At 43.4% G+C, this 19,360-nt stretch overlaps 4 protein-coding genes across 8 annotated transcripts; 2 read left to right on the forward strand and 2 right to left on the reverse strand.

The window, feature by feature from the left end:
• Positions 1 to 47: 47 nt before the first annotated feature.
• On the reverse strand, positions 48 to 4,879 carry LOC6549536 (cleavage and polyadenylation specificity factor subunit 1). The gene is made up of 4 exons (XM_001975588.3): positions 3,914 to 4,879; positions 3,275 to 3,838; positions 2,721 to 3,206; positions 48 to 2,662 (listed from the first exon to the last, which is right to left on the reverse strand). The coding sequence occupies exons 1-4, from the start codon at positions 4,745 to 4,747 to the stop codon at positions 179 to 181; spliced, it is 4,368 nt and encodes a 1,455-aa protein (XP_001975624.1). The 5' UTR covers positions 4,748 to 4,879; the 3' UTR covers positions 48 to 178.
• Positions 4,880 to 5,293: 414 nt separating this feature from the next.
• On the forward strand, positions 5,294 to 13,858 carry LOC6549535 (polycomb protein Asx). Of its 5 annotated transcripts, none has more exons than XM_001975587.3 (11): positions 5,294 to 5,776; positions 6,589 to 6,900; positions 6,961 to 7,891; positions 7,951 to 8,554; positions 8,682 to 8,774; positions 8,837 to 8,902; positions 8,964 to 9,733; positions 9,807 to 11,195; positions 11,257 to 11,577; positions 11,636 to 11,873; positions 12,414 to 13,858. In XM_001975587.3, exons 2-11 carry the CDS (start codon positions 6,668 to 6,670, stop codon positions 12,758 to 12,760), a joined length of 4,992 nt encoding a protein of 1,663 aa, XP_001975623.1. In that variant the 5' UTR covers positions 5,294 to 5,776; positions 6,589 to 6,667; the 3' UTR covers positions 12,761 to 13,858. The 5 variants fall into 5 exon arrangements, with proteins under 5 accessions (XP_001975623.1, XP_026837084.1, XP_026837081.1 ...); XM_026981280.1 differs by having other exon boundaries at positions 5,295 to 5,736; XM_026981281.1 differs by lacking the exon at positions 5,294 to 5,776 and adding an exon at positions 5,827 to 5,917.
• A 121-nt stretch (positions 13,859 to 13,979) lies between these two features.
• LOC6549171 (cuticle protein 7) lies at positions 13,980 to 16,675 on the reverse strand. The gene is made up of 2 exons (XM_001975585.3): positions 16,516 to 16,675; positions 13,980 to 14,480 (listed from the first exon to the last, which is right to left on the reverse strand). Exons 1-2 carry the CDS (start codon positions 16,573 to 16,575, stop codon positions 14,106 to 14,108), a joined length of 435 nt encoding a protein of 144 aa, XP_001975621.1. The 5' UTR covers positions 16,576 to 16,675; the 3' UTR covers positions 13,980 to 14,105.
• On the forward strand, positions 14,889 to 16,478 carry LOC6549534. Its single transcript, XM_001975586.3, has 4 exons — positions 14,889 to 15,510; positions 15,595 to 15,657; positions 15,723 to 15,896; positions 16,266 to 16,478. Exons 1-4 carry the CDS (start codon positions 15,507 to 15,509, stop codon positions 16,364 to 16,366), a joined length of 342 nt encoding a protein of 113 aa, XP_001975622.1. The 5' UTR covers positions 14,889 to 15,506; the 3' UTR covers positions 16,367 to 16,478.
• Positions 16,676 to 19,360: the final 2,685 nt, after the last annotated feature.

The raw sequence follows: 19,360 nt of genomic DNA on the forward strand, positions 1-19,360 counted from the left end.
CACACAGAATTGTTTTCCATACCATCAAAACCATTGGAAACACCAAGTTTACTTAACAAAATATTTTGTTGTGGCTTTGATTAGATTATAAAACTAGATTTACAATTGAGAAACTCGTAACATAAATTACAAATACAACTACCAACTAAAACTTTACATCTTTGACACCAGAGGATGTCTAAAAAACGCTGGCTAGTCGTTCGATCTCCAGCAAATCGCCCAGGATTTCTTCAGTCCGCGTGCCAATCTTCTTCGCCACCTCATTGCGTTCCGAATTGGCCATTAGGCGATATGACCAAATTAAATCTCCGTCAATGATGCAGCGAGACGGGTTAATGCCTTGTTTCTTGAAAGACTTCAGAGTGCGGTATTCCTTGGGATTGAGGCCGCAAAGGTGTTCTTGGTAGGAAACTAGAACGTTCTGCAACATAAGGAATCTCCTGTACACTTTCTCGGGAAGGGGCAAGCAATAGCCCAGAGCTCCATCCAGGGTACCATAGACTACGAAATGCTTGTTTTCGTACAGGAACGGTTGGCGCTGATGCAATCCCTTTTGATGGCACTGCACTCGAAACATGGTGTTTACCACCTGACCCAGGTGATAATCCGCCTTGCGGAGAAGTTTCTGGCCACCCAGTGATTCCCTGGCCTCCGGCTGGTACATGTAGACAATTAAATTTCGCTCGGCATCGGTCACCAGGAAACCCAGATTGGAGTTGTCCACCATGAATTCAATTCCATAAACCTCCAGCGGATTAAAATCTCGCGAGGCCAACGACAATGTGCGATACTCCTCCTGGAAGCGCAATAAACTTATGGATTTGTAAACATCGGCAATAAAAATCAGGGATTTCACGGTGATAATCTGGTGGACATAGATATTTGTATCTATAAAAGCCACTCCAATAAGGTCTCCATCGCGCAGCTGCCAAATATAGATCTTCTGGCCAAGACCCGTGACCAGAAAACCCAAAACATCTGAAATGGCTGAAACTGGTCCCTTCTGCTCCTTCTTAAATATTTCCTTTATCTTGAATTTTGTCATTGGCTTTCCGGGTTCAGGAACCACTTCAATAATATCATAAATGTGAATATTTCCTCTGCTGGTTATGTCCTCACTGTAATTAAAGTTAGTTCCAATGCAAAGGTATTCCTTGAGTCCTGATCTTGTACCTTCGTAAGACAACTTAACGATCTTAAAGGCGGTTACGTGTTCCCAGGGCTCAAAGGAAATTGATGCATCGGGCACAATTTCCCAGGTTTCTGGAGAAATTAAAACCATTTCGAATTGCGAGCCAATGGGGTAGATGAATCTCTCGCCACGGCTTTCCTCGGACAGCTCCTTATCCTCTCCGTTAAAGCGATAGTACTTGGTCATCGGTTCCTCTGTTTGAGTGATTAGGCAGTAAACCCGATTCTCCCGATGGTAAACAAGTTGTCTTGGTGTACATCTGAGGGGAACCTTTCTCACCGGCCAAGTGGAGTCATAACTCAAGTAGCTGGGCAAGACGGAGATCTTAAGCTCATAGGTGGTGTCAAAGTAAAGGAATCCATTGGGAATATTAACATTGTTGAAGGCAGCAAAGCTACGCACATCTCCGTTACCGAGCAGCCGATGTATGCGAAGTTCTCCTCGGAATGTTAGAAACACAAAGCAAGGGTTGACTCCACATACCATAACCCCGGAGAGTCCTCCAACGTTGGCGAATGGTCGAAGTTTTTGGACATACTTTGGTTGCATTTGATAAGATTCTATATCCTCCTGCTCGTCGTTCTCATCCAACTCAATATGCGTCGGCTGTTGGTCCAGCAAATTCAGTTGATCCAGCTTTCGGAAACGTATCTTCAGATGACCCTTGGGATATCTGAATACCTGGTATATAAGCAGCTCTACTCGAGTCCTGACCATGAGTAAAGGTCTTTCTCCATTTAGACCCAATCCTGTTAGACTCAATTCCAATGGCAGTGGAGAGTTAGCATGCTGTGGCATACAAGCCTGAACAATGCCCGCCTTCGAGTTCTCCTGCGTAGTCAGTGAAATGGGCACGAATTCCATCGCATCCGTTAGAACTATAGCACCATTGCCCACATCGTTCACGAGATATACAAGCTTCATGTCCGGCATAGAGTAGATCTCCAAAGTGCCACTCTGACGGGCAACAACTAACCAATAGCTGGGCTTTGCTTGCACAAGAAGACGTCGCCACCAGTCCGAGTTCTTTTGTTTCGATTGCTTCGCTAAATCCGCCATGCTGTTCATCTTGAAGGCACTTCCGGCATCACCGTAGAGCAGATCTTCTTCGTCCTCCACCTTCATGTTGGGTTCTGCCTTCATGTAGCCACCAAAACTATGTCCAAATCCACTGTTTGAGCTGCCCGTCAGGTTTATATCATCACCTTTTACTGTGAATAGTCCTGATAAATCTTTGTACGCCGAAATGGCAACAACTGCGGGAGAGCTGCTTATGGTATGCTTATTGATAGCTAAACGAGGAGTTCCACGAGTTTCTCGCAGAGCCAATGTGATGACCTGACCGTTTAACACTCGCAGGCAAACGTAGGGATCTGCTATAGACACCTGTACCACTGGCGAGCCCACCTCAATGGGGACATTTTGGATTAACCGAGTTCCTTGCAATAATCTGACATGGCGGGTGGTGACCTAATAATAAATAAATTATTACATACCCATTGCCCTATTAACAGTACCTTAAACTTACCTGAACAATGAACCGCTGCTGTCCGAGATTTCCGACAAATATGGTCGGCTGGTTTACCGTAAAACCCGTGTTCTCGATCTCATTAATTTCCTGTCCTGTTTGCAGAACCAAAGTAGAATTCCTTTGTGAAAGCAACATGAAATCATGCTGATCGTTTCGTGAAGACTTCTTAGTGGCATCATCAAACACAGTCCACACATCAAGACAACCGTCTAACTCAAAGCTTGTAATGATTTGAGGATTAATGCAGTTTACAAATACGGACAGAGCTCCGTTTTTGCTATGACCCGTGGCAGCGACCAGCTCTATCTTCACATCTTGCAGAGATTCTGCATGCGGTCGCAACGTAGCGCCATCCTCTTCGAATTCCACTCTTTCTCCAGCGCACATGTAGTTGACTGGTGCTACATTCATTAGACTGTCGCACACCTCAAAAATGAATTTTCGCAATTGAAGAACAGATGCCTTAGCTCCAGAACCATACACCTGTAACAAAGTCAAAATTTAGAAGCAGTACAGAACTGAGGGTAGCTAAATATATATTGTTTACGTACCTCTAGTTCCTCATCCTCGATGCGACGCGATTTTGCCTGGGTGGGCGCCATTTCCAATTGATCTACATCAAAAATTTCCTCCATAATCTGCTCCTCGTCCTGCAGATTCCTTTGCTGCTGCTCCGTTTGCTGTTCCACATCATCCAAAGTAATGACCGTGCTCTGATCCTCCTCTGTAAAGTGCAGCAATAGTGAATTTCCGAGACGTGATCCCAAAAATATGTATTCGGAGTGCAGAACGCAGATACAACTAGTTAGCACACTGGCGGCTGCTTTGTGGAAATGGAAGTTCCTAACCGTTCTCATTGAGTCAACACAAAGCGTGAGCACGTATAGATCTCCAGTGCGAAGCGAGATCACCAGCTTGTCGACATCAATAAAAGCAAAGTTGGCACAATCCAAACTGATCCGAACGCCATCCTGTGGCTTCAGTGGAAACGCAGTGCTATTGTCTGCTGAACTGTTTAAACTGACGCCATATGGAGGAACACTCTGATTAAGATAGATTACAGCATTAACTGTCATCACCAGACAACCACCAATGGGCTTCTGAATCGGGTAAACCTGTAAAGTAAAAATGACACATTAAACGTTTTGACTCTTAAAAGAAAAAGGGAATTTTAATAAGTTCAGACCAACCTGTAGACAGTCAAATGGAAGACTGTTCACGGTCCAAATAATCGGATGCACTCGCTGCTGAATGTTCAACGAAATGGCCACCAAAACACAGGTATCGGAGCGCACCTTTATTCTTCCGGGACAGGTGCGCACCGGCTCGTAGAGTATAAGCAGCGTTGGTTCATAGTAGCCGTGCAGGAATTGTATGTCTAAAACATTGTCGATCTTCTCATCCAGATCTCGCAGCGCTATCAGGTACGAAGCCATAATAGGCGTCCTGCTGACCATTGCCGTTGGAGCCTTTTTAATTGGCTTCACATCCGCAAGCTCGATCTCGTCTAGACTGTTGTCCTTGCGAAAGGGCAGGACCACCAAACGTTTGCCGTAGACCAACATGACGGCACACCTAGAATCAGGATCCACGCGAACTGTGGGCACAAAATAGCGACCCGTCCAGCCGCCACGAATATCATCTTCCTCAAAATAGTGAAGGGAAAGGGTTTTCAGGGCAAACGTATCTGGATCGTGCTGCAGTACGGACAATTTTGCGTCCTTGAAACTAATCAGCAGAGCATCCCGCATGGCCCCCGCCAATGAGACGCACTGCAGCGACATCACATTGCCGTAGAGGGTATATGTGGCTAGGCATTCCAGTCGCATTTTGGGCGCCAGACGCATCTCGCTGGGATTCAGCTTTTGACGCTGGCCCGCCTCCACGTTGGGCGCTATCCGGTACACTTTGAGCACATTGGCGCCCGCCACCACCAGGTTCTCCTCCAGATTGTTGAAGAAGCGGCACGCTATCGAAAACTCCACCGCCGTGGCGGCGTGCGTCTGCTTGCACATCGAAAACATAGCGATGGTCTGGTTTGCTCGGTGTCGAAACTTCTTAAAACATTATTAACAAATTTAGCAAGTTAAACAATTTGCCGGCCCAACACAGCAGCTGCGGAACTATCGATTGTGGGAGAAGAGTTATCGGTTAGTGCATGTGAAAACTTTTTGGGTTTTTTTTTTAGTAGGTGGAATACCATATTGGCTGGTTTTTTGTCTATTATTTTTTTGAAGGCATTTTTAAGTCTTTTGTTAGTTTTCTTGTTAATTATATTTGATCTCATAAAAGCCTTATTTATATATTTGAACACGTGAAAGGCACACTATGTAAATGTTAAGAGTCTAAACTTTTTGAAAGTATATTGGAATATGTATATTTTTATATTGAGTATTTTGATTGAGTGTATGGACATTACATACATTATATATAATATACAATTATGTACATTACATTCATTATTCATTCATTCATTATACACAATTATTTAAATTGAATTTCATTAGCTAAAATCAAAAACCTAACGCTTCATATTTGCTAACGCTTCATTTTTCTAGCTACTTCTTGACCATATCGTTCAATCGATAGTTTCCAACCCTGGTGCGGGAGCAGTGACTGCGCAAATACATCCGCTCCCATCCGATGTATCGTATGCGACATCAACAACCCCATCGGACTTGGCAGGGCAGCCAGAAATTCGAGCGTTTTGCGTTTAAAACTGGCCACGAAAAAACATTAACTAGTTGGTGTGATTAGTGACGAGTGTTTGCATTGTAGTAACTTAAACCATTTCATTCAATTAAACGCAGCTTTTCTGCGTAGTGAGTGTGCGAGAGAAACGGGCGCTCCGCCCGATCGGGAAAACGCGTGCGCCAGAAAGGGACCGGCATAGTTGGCTAGAAAAGAATCATTTTGTAGCTGCTTTGTTTGTGTGTTTGGCATTCACATTTCCCCCATTCAATATTTAATTTAGTGAGCCATTAACGAGGCGGAAATCGGCATTATGCAAAAGGTAGTGGTCTAGTACAGATTAAAATCCGTACCATAAATAGGTAAAATACCCGCAAAGAGTTACTTAAATAGGAACAAAACTAATTTTTCTACTTCTCCGCTGTGCTAGTGTGCATATGTGTGTTTGTGTGTGTGTATGTGTATGCGTGCGTGAGAAAAAAATATAACCAACTTTGCAGGTCGTTCGTATTTGTTGTTGTTACTGCTGTTACATTGTTGTTTTGTTTAAAATTACTGCTGACAAGTGAGGAAAATCGAGAGAAAAACTAAAACGATAATTAAAACTAAGGCATAACAAACGGAAAAATCTCGGCATAGCCGCAATTCGATTACATATAAAAAAAAACACACGCACACACTTCTAACGAAATATATACGCACATACATACACACAGATGACAGTACATACATATACAAAGGGCGCTACGTTAAAATTATACAGACACTTTTTGCCTTAAAATGGACAATTCGTTAGTGCAGCGATCAGGATTAATTTCGTGCAGTATGATATGAACCAGAAACTAGTTTTCCCATCTAATCTGGCATCAAAAATTCGGCTGGGAAGCTTGAAAGCGCTTAAAACAGACAATATTAGTTGAGCAACAACACGGATAAATAGAATTTAATTTGAAAACTGAAAGTTACAATCATTAATGTTTGTTAAAATGTAATATATTGTGAAAAAAACTTTGTTAAATTACACTTGTATATTGTATTATAGTGAAAGCCCCTTTATATTGGCCAAGTAATTTAAAGTTAAGCTCTGTTAAGTAATTTATAAGAATAAAGTATTTGATTTTTCATATAGACAAACAAATAATGTTTATAACTATCTATTTCTTTGCATTTCTAGTATGTGCGGAAGAAACTTGCTTGACATGGGTGCATGGATCAAAAGTTCGCTGTAAATAGATTAGGCAGAGCGATTAACAATGAAAACCATTACGCCGGATACGACGACGACGTCGTCGCAGCACCAACAACTTCTCATTCCACAAGCGGATCAGCATCACCAGCCAATGCTGCAGCAGCAATCCCTGTTGGCCGCTCCACCGCCTACGATGATAATGGAGCATGTGAATCTGGTGGACGACGACGAGAAGGATCCTCTTGCGCTGGAGCAACTGGAAGTGTCACCGTCTACCAAGCACACACACAGTCTCAGGTTAGTTGTGAAACGATTTACCCAAGCACGACGAAAATCTCTAAACTAATTTTCTTTCAGACGCCACCTGCCACGCATTATCGTGAAACCCATACCACCTGAGAAGAAGCCGATGGCGCCCAGCGAAGAGGCAGCCGTCAGTTCTGCTCCTGCCCCGCCCACGCGTTTAATATGTAGCCGACGTATTCAGCAACAGCAACAGGTCAAAGCGGCAGCAGCAGCGGCGGCGGCAGCAGCGGCGGCAGCAGCAGCAGCAGCGGCCGCAGCACAAGCCCAAGCCGCCGCCAGCTATCCATCCGCCATCTCACCTGGTAGCAAGGCGGGCACCTCCCAAGCTTCGACCATGCGGGAGGTCCTGGCTTCCATACCTGGTTTTAGTGTTAAGCCCCGTCGGAGGAGCAATAAGAAGCTGACGACAGCAGCGCAGATTGAGCAAACAAAAGACGGCAAGATTGACCTGGAGACCCCCGACTCCATACTGGCCTCCACCAACCTAAGAGCGCTGTTGAACAAGCAAACGTTTTCCCTGCTGCCGCCGCTCTATCAATACAATCTCATACAACTGCTGCCCAGCGTGGATCGCGAGGCCAGCGAACTAGAGCAGCCAAGCGGCAGCGGAAGTGGAAGTGGAGGCAGTTCATCGGAGGCTATAAGGCTCAGTGCCTCCTGTCTAAACAACGAGTTTTTTGCCCGAGCCTGCTTGGAGTGGCGGGAACGACTAAGCGAAGGCGAGTTTACACCCGAGAATCAGCTGAAACTTAAAACGGAAGCAGAGCGCGAAAAGAACAAGTTGGATCCCTGGAAGGTGAAACACTTTGAGCCCTTCTGGGGCGAGAAGAATGCTAGGGGGAAGGAGAAGTTAGAAAGCGTTGCCAAGGATCAGAAGCTTTCGGCAAGCATAAAGAGTGAGCCCAAACCACCAGCGACATCGCAACAAAAACCACTGCAACAAGCAACATGTGATAATGAGACTGAATTAAAATTTGATTTGGTAAGTTACTGAATTCCCCAATACAATATATCCCAGTTATATTGTTGAATAACTTGCAGAGCACAAAGTGCGAAACGACATCAGCTAAAACTACAGTAGCAGTGGCAGTAGCAGATAAATCAAGCACGTTTCCAGCCACTGGCAGCCAGAACAATGTGCTTAACGAACAGCAACGCCGCGTCCTCAAACGTCCATCGAGCAGTCCTTCGCAGCGCAAGCAGGCACCCACAACGATAGCGACCATTAATTTGGACGATGATCTCGACGAGCTGCCCAGCACATCAAAAGACAGCAAGCAGCCGAAGATGGCCGAAAATGTTCCTAATGCGTCAGGGAATGTTGACGCAACTCCAGAGGTTGATGTTGTGGATAATGCCACAGCAGAAACGAAAATCAAGGACGAGCAGCAGCATCAGCGTCAGCCTCAGCCACTTATCAACAGTACCTGTGATAAAATTGAGCCATCTGAATGCAGTAAGGAGATGATCGTTGCCATGAAACAAGTGGATGCTAAGGAAGATGTGGAGCCCGTTGCATCTGCGTCTATCACGCCAGCAATTGCTGCTGTTACCCCACACACACCGAAGCCGGAAGCGTTTGCAACAAATCCGGAGGTGGGCAACCAATTTGTAAGCTACTTGCAAAGCGTCGAACTAGCAGCTGGTAAGTAAGAGGTTTCAAACCACTATTTTGGGCAAAGAATATTATAAAAATTACAGTGCATTAGTTTTGTTAGGAGTACTCTACGCATACAAATGGCTTATTTAAACTGGCATTTCTATAATTTCAGAAACCAAAGCGCCTTTGGACATTTCAAACGAGGCAGATATAACGGCAGGAACAAATAGCCATGAGTTCGTTTTCTCAGATACTATCGATCACGGTAAGTTCTTCTAGTATAATTGCCAGAATAAGTAACTAATGTTTCTTTCTTGGTTTTACCAGCCTATTTTCAAGAACATCAATCAACCATCAATCACAACTTCTTTACTTCATCTTCATCGTCCAACAGTAATCAAATTTATATTTAAGTAATATAATCATATAAAATGACAAATGTTTTGTTTTGCAGCGGCGACAACTGCAGCTAATAAACTGGAAGAGCTAAGTGATAAGCCGGAGGACTCACCGCTCCCCATTGCAAGCTCAATTTCTGGGTCGACGCCGGCCAGTTCGATTACATCGACCAGCTGCACATCGTCCTCATCCTCCTCCGCCTCGATGTCATCTTCTTGCTCCAGTAGCAATTCCGGCTCGACGACGACCGCGCCCACAACATCATCGTCGGCCGGTGCGCCAACGGCTCCACTTACGCTGGCAGCAGCAGCTGAAACCACGTTGGCAAATGTCCAAGCCATGCTTTCCACTGTGGCCAAGTTACAGCAGCAGCAACAGGAGTTACCCGTAGAGTTAAACTCCAATGAAATGTACCAGCATGTGCAGCACGATTGGAACTTTGGTGACATCAAGCTAAGCAGTTCCCAGTCAAGCGGAGATCAGCAGCGTAATCTAAACCATGAAGCTATTGATCTGATGGATGTAGTGCAAGATGCCGACGTCATCGACGACATTATGCACAATGATGTGTGCCACGATGTGCTCGGTGACGAAGATGAGGGTGATCAGGAGGAGGATGAAGACGACGAAGTGGTAGAGTGCATGACGGAGGAACAGCAGTTAATTGATGAAGACAGCGAAGCTGTCCGCGAGATAGTGGACAAACTGCAGCAGCATCAACAGCAACAAAATCAGCAGCATCATCAACAGTTGCATATCCAGGATGTAGTCCAATTGGCTCAGCATTCGTTTATGCCGCAAGCCCACAGCGAATTTGGAAATGATGTGAGTCCAGTCAATGAAAACATTACTACAATGAAATTTTAATAAACATTATTATTACAATACCCATTTCTAGATCGGCCAGGAAATGCTCTGTGATGCTGTACCAATGTCTGCTGCTGAAATGGAGGTGTCCAGCACTGTGATAACCAACAGTAGCAATAGCAACGACAGCAGCAACAACCTAAGCCTATGCAGCAGCACCAACAGTCTCACCATTAATCAAATTCCGCACCAAACATCGCAACAGCCGCAACAGAACGCTCAGTCAAATGCACAGCAGCAAAGACAGATATTGGTTGATTCCAATGGTCAAATAATTGGCAACTTTCTGCTTCAACAGCAACGCCAGCAGCAGCAACAGCAACTACTACAGCAGTTTACGCTGCAAGCGGCCGCAGCCCAACAGCAGCAGCAACAACAACAGCACCAGCAACAACAGCAGCAGCAACAGCAAGCAACAAGTAGCAATTCCTTGGGCAAGACATTACCAGTGGCTCTCCGCAACGGAGCCCAGCAGTTCCTGTCTCCTAACCTGATCGCACAGCAACATCAGCAGCAGCAACAACTGGAACAGCATCAACAGCAGGCTGCGGCACAACAAAAGCATCAGCAGATTCAACAGTTTGCCTTGCAGCAGGCGCAACTACACCAGCGACAACTGCTGGCCCAGGCGGCCAACAACAATCTTCTACAACAGCAGCAACAACAGCAGCAAAATGTTGCGCCACCAACAACGCAGGCTAAGTTTATAGCCAAGCCGCTGAACATCATCTCAATGACGCGCCCTGCCAATGCATCACCTACCACAGCAGCAACGACAGCAAATACCGCATCTATTCCGTCCGCCTACGCCAATGTTGTTGCTGTGACGGGCGCACAACAGCAGCAATCACCGCCAGTACCTGCCCCCCAGCAGCAGACAGCCCAACAACAACAGTTGGCAAATCACAATAGTAATATGCAGCAGTTACCCAACGTGCTGACTATGAAAACCCTGCCACCATCGGGAGTGCCAACCACCATAGCCCAGCAAAGATTGCAGCCAAAAATGCCAACGGGAAAAGGACGCAAGGCAACCAGCAATAGGTTACCACCCGGTGCAGTAAATCTGGAGCGTAGCTATCAAATCTGCCAGGCTGTAATCCAGAATAGCCCAAACCGTGAGAATCTCAAGGCTCAATTGCGACCGCCTGCGGCGATTCTCAACCAGCATCAGCCGACGACAACCACTACGCCAGCACCTATAAACCCTGTGACCTTGAATGTTTCTACAGTGGCTGCCACACCCATGTCCAACATAACGACGGCCAGTGGGAGTATGGCAGCAGCTGTCGCGGCAGCACCACCACAAAATGTATTAAAGCAAGAGGAGCTGTTGGTCAGTGGGGCAGTAGGTGCCGGAGCTCTGCCCGCTGGATTGCCGCCGAATGTAATGGGTGTCGGACGTCCGGGAGTATACAAGGTAGCGTAGCATAAAAACATATCGAGCTTATTCATTAGTTCTTAATCTTCTGGCATTCTAGGTTATTGGACCCCGAATGAGTGGCTTCCCAAGGAAGAAATATGTCCAACGGAAGCCGTCACCCACCACGCTCATCCGGCATGTGTTTAGTCCCGGACCTGGAGGAGCTGCAGCCACCGCTCAACAATTGCAGATGCTTCAGCAGCATCATCAGTCGACGACTTCGCCAGTGCCTGTACAAAATCCTCAACAGCCAGCCCCGGAGCAGTTGATACACCAGAATGGCAATGGACAATATGTTCTCGTTCATCGGGCGAATGTGGGTGCAGCTGACAATCAAGCGCCAAGAGCCTCCAGTGCCCCGCCAATGCACCAAAACCAGGTGAGTCTACATTTTTAGTTTTAATTAATTGTTACATACTCATTTTTGTGTCATTTAGTTCGTTACTGTTCAAAATCCGCTGCACAGCATAAACGGCATTCCTATTGGTGGACGCGGGCGTCCAGCATCGGTGGACACAACTGCTGGCAGCGGCAACGTTATAGCACCAACAATTTCTGCCACAGATGCGTTGCATCATCATCACCACGAAATGCAGCAGCAGCAGCATCAGCAGCCGCAGCCGCTGGGCAATGTAGGCGCAGCCGCGAATATTGTGCGGCGCAATATCGCTGCAGGTAAATTGGTGTATTATTAGTGGTTAGCGAGGTACGTCTTTCAAATCACCACCCACAAATTCATCATTGGTCATGTTACCATAATTGGCACGCAGTCATTAGTTTGTTGCTTAGATTTGTTAGATTATCCTACGTGATCGAATTTCATTTATACTTTCTATAATATATTGCCTAGCTGCATGTACTATTATCTAGGGGATGTCAATGCCCCTAAATTTAACAGATAGTACCGATATTTATTCACTTTTCACAATTTTCGAATTTACACTGTACACATATGATTTGTATTTGTTTTTCCTTATCAAATTTCATTTTCATAAAATGCTAAACTAAACATATTTGTAAAGTTGGGATATAGTAATAACGTACAAAAATGTCGGTAACAAATTGTGTAGTAGATACGGCTACTGCTAAGCACACCTTGTTAATATATATGTTTATATTTAATAGATTAGTTAATTTATTTGTAAGTATTTAACCATGAATAGCTGTTTTATGTCACATACATTGTATTAATACATGAATTTATATTCCAACTAGGACCCAATATCGCCTACATTGACGGCAGCAATACAAACTCTTCGGCCGTCGCGCTTATGGAAGCTGGAAACAACTACATAGTGACGACCAATGCATCTCCAACCGCAGCACCTTCGCCGATCAACCAGCAGCCACAATCGCAGCAATCTGGGCCTCAGCATCAGCATCCCTTGCTGCAATTGCATCAAAGCGGGGAGAACACCCCGCCGGGAAATGAGGCTACGGCCACGGCGAACAATTGCGCCTGCTCACTCAATGCGATGGTGATCTGCCAGCAGTGCGGAGCCTTCTGCCACGACGACTGCATCGGTGCGGCGAAGCTGTGTGTCGCCTGTGTGATTAGATGAGATGGATAACGTATTGTAGTTACTTAGAGACCCGTATTTTTAGTCGATCCCAGTAGAGAGGTACCAAATGTTTGAATTGTGAACTATAGCAATCAAAGGGGAATAGCAAAAACCAAGTGTACAACAAACAAATTAAAACCACGGACGTGCAGAGGCTTACGCACAGACACAGCAATGGCAACAATACATAAATGTAATTATAATTCATTTGCAATTCATGTAAACTAAGAACACTGGCAATTCGTAACACTTTTTGTATAAAGATAGGATCGAGGAGATAAGCCTAAAATGCAAGCTAGTGTTGTCTATTTTGTGCTTGTTGCATATCCCTTAAGATACTCGTTATTTTTTGTGATTGTTTAAGGATATCACAAGCACTTACAAAAATAATAGAACTTGATATGGATATCATTTAAAATACAGCAAAGCAAGTATGATCGATGAAAAGGCATAGGAAAACAATGGAAAACTAAAGAACTAATTCTAATGTAAATATTTATGTTTTAAATGTAATTTATATAAAGCCTCGCACGTACTTCATGCGAGGTTAGTTTAGCATATGGACTCACTCACGTCTGATGACTATATTTTTATAATTTAATCGCTGTATATGCGTGATTTGGTTGGTTCGATTTTGATTACGCGAACTTGATCAATACTTATTATTAGTTAAGCATACTTTAATTTACTGTGTAATTTATGAAATATTCATAATGTATTTTCAAAACGCTTTGGCCCAGCGCTTAGGCTATAATTTGTAATTCTTTAAGTTTAGTATTATCCACCCAAACCATCTAAGACTCTTCATGCCCACATTTCTTTAGCATGTAGCCTATAAACGTAACTGTAATACACGTACATAATTGATTTCTAAACGAGACCCTATATGTTAAGCTAAAACTGTTGATAAATACAAAAATACAATGAAAATTATAAAAAGAGATCAACCATAAACGGAAAAAGAAACAAATTATGAGGAAACTACATAAATTATAGCCAGTAAATCAACAGCAACATCAGTAAGAAGCAATGGCGATCTAAACTAAATTCAAAAACAAAACTTTAACGAAGAACATTTTGCTCCTAAATGCACTCACCGCAAAATTAACCAATACATAAACATTATTACAAATAAATTTGAAAATAAGAAAGTATCAGTGGAACAGGGCTTCCGATATTTGCTATTTAGTGGAATTGATTTTTACATGCCAGTTTTAAATTTTTTCAATATTTTATTTGGGAGATGAAATACAATTTTTGTTCAGATGGTGTTTTACTCTACTTTAAGGGTCTACAAAGTATTCAGTTCTTTTCTAAATGTTAGAAATCCTCAGTTCATTTTCCCCTAGGCATGAATGTCCTTGTAGTGCTTGTCGGCGTCGGTCTTGTCCAGCTTGATGGAGTATTTTCCGATCAGAGATCCCTCCACTTCGGCGATGCCGTCGGGATTGAAAGTTGGGCCATTGCCGACATCCTCCATCTCGTCCTTGACCACCCTGTAGCCATTCTGATCGGCGACGTACTCAACACGGCGTTTCACATAGCCATCGAAGTAGCTGTAGGAACCACGAACAGTGCCTCCTTCGCGCTCCTCGGTACGGCTGATTTGTCCATCGTTAATGTTATCATCCACTTTGGAATTGAACGAGTACTGGGCGTTCTCATTCTGATACTTCTCGTACTCCTCCCTCTCTAGCCTTTCCGCTTCGGTTTCCTCGCGCTGGAAAATACAAATGTTTTTAGAAACTCAGCCTATGGATAGATATATAAAATAATAATAAATAGCTGTTAGTGTCGACTAGGAGCCTAAAGCTCACGGCCGATGTTACAAAACACGCCCCCTTTTCATAAAATTTATTCATGTATAATTTCAAAATAAATTGTACCAGTTTGTAATTTTAAGATCTGCATACTGAGGTTCGGTTAAGTAGACCTCGGGATTCCCCATTTCCTGCGATCGCCCGGCTACAATATTTTAAGTGCCCCATTGAATTTCACGACTGTCCAAGTCTAGTGACTTCATCACTACCTGATGTTGCACGACTGACTTAATGTTGCAAGTCAAAAAAAATTTAATTTTCCTTCAGTGTTTTTAAGTTTTTAAAAATTGTATATCTTGACTTTGTAAGTCTCGTATAAACGCAGTTTGTGTCTGGATGACTCAACCAAGAAGAAGAAATGACAAATTCGTTACGACGTTCTGACACATTTTCCTCTTTTTTTTGTTCAAGTGCATGAACGGAAATAGTAATTGAAATATGTCGATGTAGTTGAGATAGAGACTCAAGACCTACGGTTGTTTTATGCGCCATATCGTTTTGGCAACTAAAAAAATTTTTTTTTTTTAGTGAGACTAAGGGTTTCGTTCCCTTTAAATCTAGTTCTAAGAAGAGTTCGAGTTCTTGAAACATTTATAAAAACACTTTAAATTCAACTGAACATATTTTTGAGGTAGCGTCTTCAGATATCGCTTATTCCCATCCTGTTCGTATGCAAATTCAAAGTCAAATTGATAAGTGCTTTGTTGTTGTATTTGTCCGTGTTTTTTCTCTCCTTTGTTTTTCGTACCTCTCGTCAAGGCGAGTTGGGGCGGTAAAATATATAAAAATAAAGTGAAAAATGAAAAATACAAAGGCAAATAAGCAGAAAACTCGTTCGACTCGAAACCGCCGATAGGGGCATATAAAGCCCGTTGAACGCCAGTCGATGTTAACTCTAGTAACGTAGCGGACGTTCAACTATCATCATGGGTAGGTCCAAATACAAATGGCAATAAATACTCGCACGAAATGCGGAACCAGTAAGAATTCGCCCATACGTTTATATAATTTCAGTTAAGCTCGGCTTTCTTTCACTGCTAATTGCTGCCTGTGTGGTTGCTGCCTTTGCTGCGGGTGGTGAGTGTAGGCTTTCAGCTTTCTCGGAGCTTTCTAATGCGGGAATCCCCCTGTTTTTCCGGCAGATTGTCCTTCATCCTCCAAGGTTCAAAACTGTACCCCAAAGTGCTTGCACGACAGCGAGTGCAGTGCCATTGGCGGAAAATGCTGTCCGAATTTGTGCAATGGCCGCAGCTGTGCTCAACCCAATGTGCTGGGAAATTCCGGTGCCGATAAGTCGCCTTTCGGCAGCAAGAACTGTAAGTTTTCAATCTATATCTATACCTATCTATGAAAACGATGACGTTAGCAAGTATAATTCGGTGGGCTAGTGGTTCAAAGTGCGTGCTGTATTAACATCGATTAGAAATATCTACCCCGTTTTAGTATACACTTTTGAGTTGAATTTAAAATCATCTGTGCGGAGAGTCTTTATAAATTGAAATTAATCCGAAACGCAACAATTTTTTGGCTTAAAATATAATTGATTATTTCTCTGTAGGACCTTATTGAATTTTACTGAATCGTAATGTCCTTGAAATTATTTTTTTTCAATTTTCTTCAAACGCGATTCTGTTATTATCCAAGTTTGAATACGAAAATGAATGTTTTTGTTCAAAATTTTCTAGCTGGAGCTACTGGCAGCTATTGCGGCAATGTCAAGTGCGGCAGCTTTGAGAAATGCGAAATGGATCGCAGCACCAAGCGACCCAAGTGCGTGAGATCCTGAAAAGCCAAGCACAACATCAAGGGACACGGCAGCAACATCACGTTATAAACTGATTACATTGTCACTAAATGGATACTTTTTAGCTGGTAAACTTTCATCATAGTTCTTCTTATTTATTCCATAATTTTGTAATATTTTTTAACACTCACGGGAGGAGCTGCCATGCAGACGGCGACCAGCAGGCTGGCGATCAACACGAATTTGTACATATTTTCTGGGGTGATTCAACTTTCTGTGCACTGGGGATAGATAGATGTCTTTCGCTGCAAGCGACTTTGGACTGTGGATCGTTGAGCGGCTTGTGGCCGGGCTTTTATATCGCACTTGAGACCTGGCCAAAAAGCGACGGCGACGGCGGCGTCGGCAGCGACGTCGCTTCGGTTTTTATACATCTTTTCAGCTTTTATTTTTATTTTTTATCGTTTTTTTTCCCCAACCCAACGAGTCGTTTGTGTTTACATTTTTGACAAGTCAAAGATCTGGCATGTGTTGTTGTTGGGGGGGAAAAACTCAGCATCAACACCAAACCAAAAAAAACTACTACTTCAAATGTAATTTTGCAATCTGGTCGGTGGGGAAGATGCAATTTGTTGACTTTCGTGTAGATCGTGAAGAAGATCGAACTGGAATACGTACGAGTATACGTTGCATTGCGTAAGTGGCCCCATCTCCAAGCCGCTTCAAGGTCAGTTGGCCAACCAGTTTCCAAGAGCTGCTCCAAAAAGGTGCACTTATGTACCTCACCCATTCTGCGGCTTCTTCTCCTGCAAATGCTCCGTTTCTTCAGGTTTTATGGTCAACTTATGTAATTTATGTATGTGATGGAGTTTTGTGCAAATTGAAAGCACATTTCGGTTCGTGTATTCGAGGAAGTAAGTGGAGCATTACTTTGTGTTTGCTGTTTGGGTGCCCAAACCCTTTTCGGGTTTTGGATCAGCAGCGCCATAACCACTCGACAACAGCTGGAGGATTCGGGTTTGGAATGCAATTTGGGCTCACCCACCTCGGTATCTACAGTGGAAAAATTGGGCAAGCTTCGTGGCTGATTTAGATACGGCCTAATTGAATTACCATTTATTGGTTTTTGGGCCACAATGAGTTGGAGCTACTTGTCCATGGGGCAACTTTGCTCTTGAGAAATGTGGAAGTGTGTAAACTTCAAAAATAAATGTACTAATAAATGTGGGAAGCAGTTGGTTTGTAGCTACGAATTAATCATCGTAATTATGGTATGCGTTTCTTGAGCTTCCTCCTTTTAAATTGTAGCCATTGTTTTGACCACGATAAACTGAGACTCGGTAACTGACATTGTTTTTGATTGTCATTTGAAAAATTTGCGTACATTGCCTTGTAGTTCCTTAATTATAATTGAAGCCGCGCTCATTAGGTCATATATATTTCGAACTTGGCAACTTTAAATAACCACAGAAGTAAATTATCTACTATTGTGTTTTTATAGCTATCCAGCTCATTAATTTAAGCGCTCTTTAATGCATTTGATGGCACATTAAACATTCACATCAGGGCTGATACTCTCTAGCAGACATTCAGAAAAGTGAATTCCTCGGGTTCTTAGGAATTCACTCACGTAAAAGAAAACCTCAAGTTCTGAAGCCACATTTGGGCAGGTCCAAAGTTTTTCTTGTGGGGCCCACGGTGCGAATGCTTCATTTGCTATATTTCCGTTCGTTCCACTTTCGATTCGCCTTCCCCCAACCACCTTTCACCATTGGTCTTTCTATGAATCGCAGATGTAATAACTGTTTAGTTAACCACCTTTTTTTTTGTCTTGTTTTTACTACTTTTATTGTTGGTGCACGAATTTTGAATTCAACGATATCGGGATAGCAGACGAGTTTTCGGAGTGGTTTTTTGGCCTGCAGTTGGAATCAATGTGAAAAGCTCAAGGTGAGAGACCGCTCCACAAGTCATCAGGTTGCTTTACCGATAAATGTGTAATTGCACATTGTCGGCTTAATGATGTGCAATGTGGGAAAGAGAGGGGTATTTGGGCGGTGGAAAGAGAGGAGTGTAGGTGCCGCAGAAAGAGACAGTGAGTGCGGCGGTCCGGAAGGAAAGGAAACCACTTCAAACATTTGGCCATATTTATGGCTATATTTTGACTGTGCCTTTGCCAATTAGCACGCTATCACCACCTCCTCTTGTGCCTCTTTCTCCGCCCCACCTCTCTCTCTAGCCCCAACGCCCCGTAGCAGGGAGAAGGGGCGGGGCAGTCTCTTGGGCGTTACATTGACAAATTGTTTTGGCGCTCTCTTTTATCGCCGCTTTTATGCAAATTTACGCACATAATATACATACCCAGCTTTTTTTCGGCTTTGTGGGTCTTCAGCGTCTCGGATTTAGCTCAGGGCTATGGCAATTTGACATTTTCAATCAAAATTTGTTAATTATTTATTTGGGATTATGGTCAGGCCATACAAATGATGTCTTTCGGGGCGATTTCAGTTTCTGTACGCTTTCGTGGGCGATTCAATGACCTTTTGATTTGCATTTTTTTTTTTTGGCGCTCCTATGGTTTCATACGACTAACCGAAATTATGTTAATGATTTGGGTAATTGGTCTGATATCCATCAACTTGTTATACTGCGATTAAGTGGCTTATGTGGGAAATTACGCTAAGTGGGTTGATTTTCCTTGCATTAGGCAAATGTAGGCTAGAGTTTGCTAGTCGGAAAATAAATCACGTTGTATCTTTATCTATTAATATTGTATTGTATTTTATCAAATTGTATGATTTTGTTTTGCTGCGGCAAAAGTATCTCTCATCTTCTACACTTATCAATTCAAATCTTCTCAGCAAAGAGAAATCTTGAAATAAAGCTTTAGAGTTTTGGAATTTATTTACTTTTTATGGGTCACTTGTCGCGGCTGGAGACAGTAAACCAGGCTTATAAAACTTAATGCTGATTATGCGATTGCTCTAAACACGCTTCTGGAACTTGCCGGTATCATCAATGAATAACTAGCCTGCA

Source organism: Drosophila erecta, unplaced genomic scaffold (assembly GCF_003286155.1).
Source record: "Drosophila erecta strain 14021-0224.00,06,07 unplaced genomic scaffold, DereRS2 tig00000092-arrow-pilon, whole genome shotgun sequence".
Lineage (NCBI taxonomy): Eukaryota > Metazoa > Arthropoda > Insecta > Diptera > Drosophilidae > Drosophila > Drosophila erecta.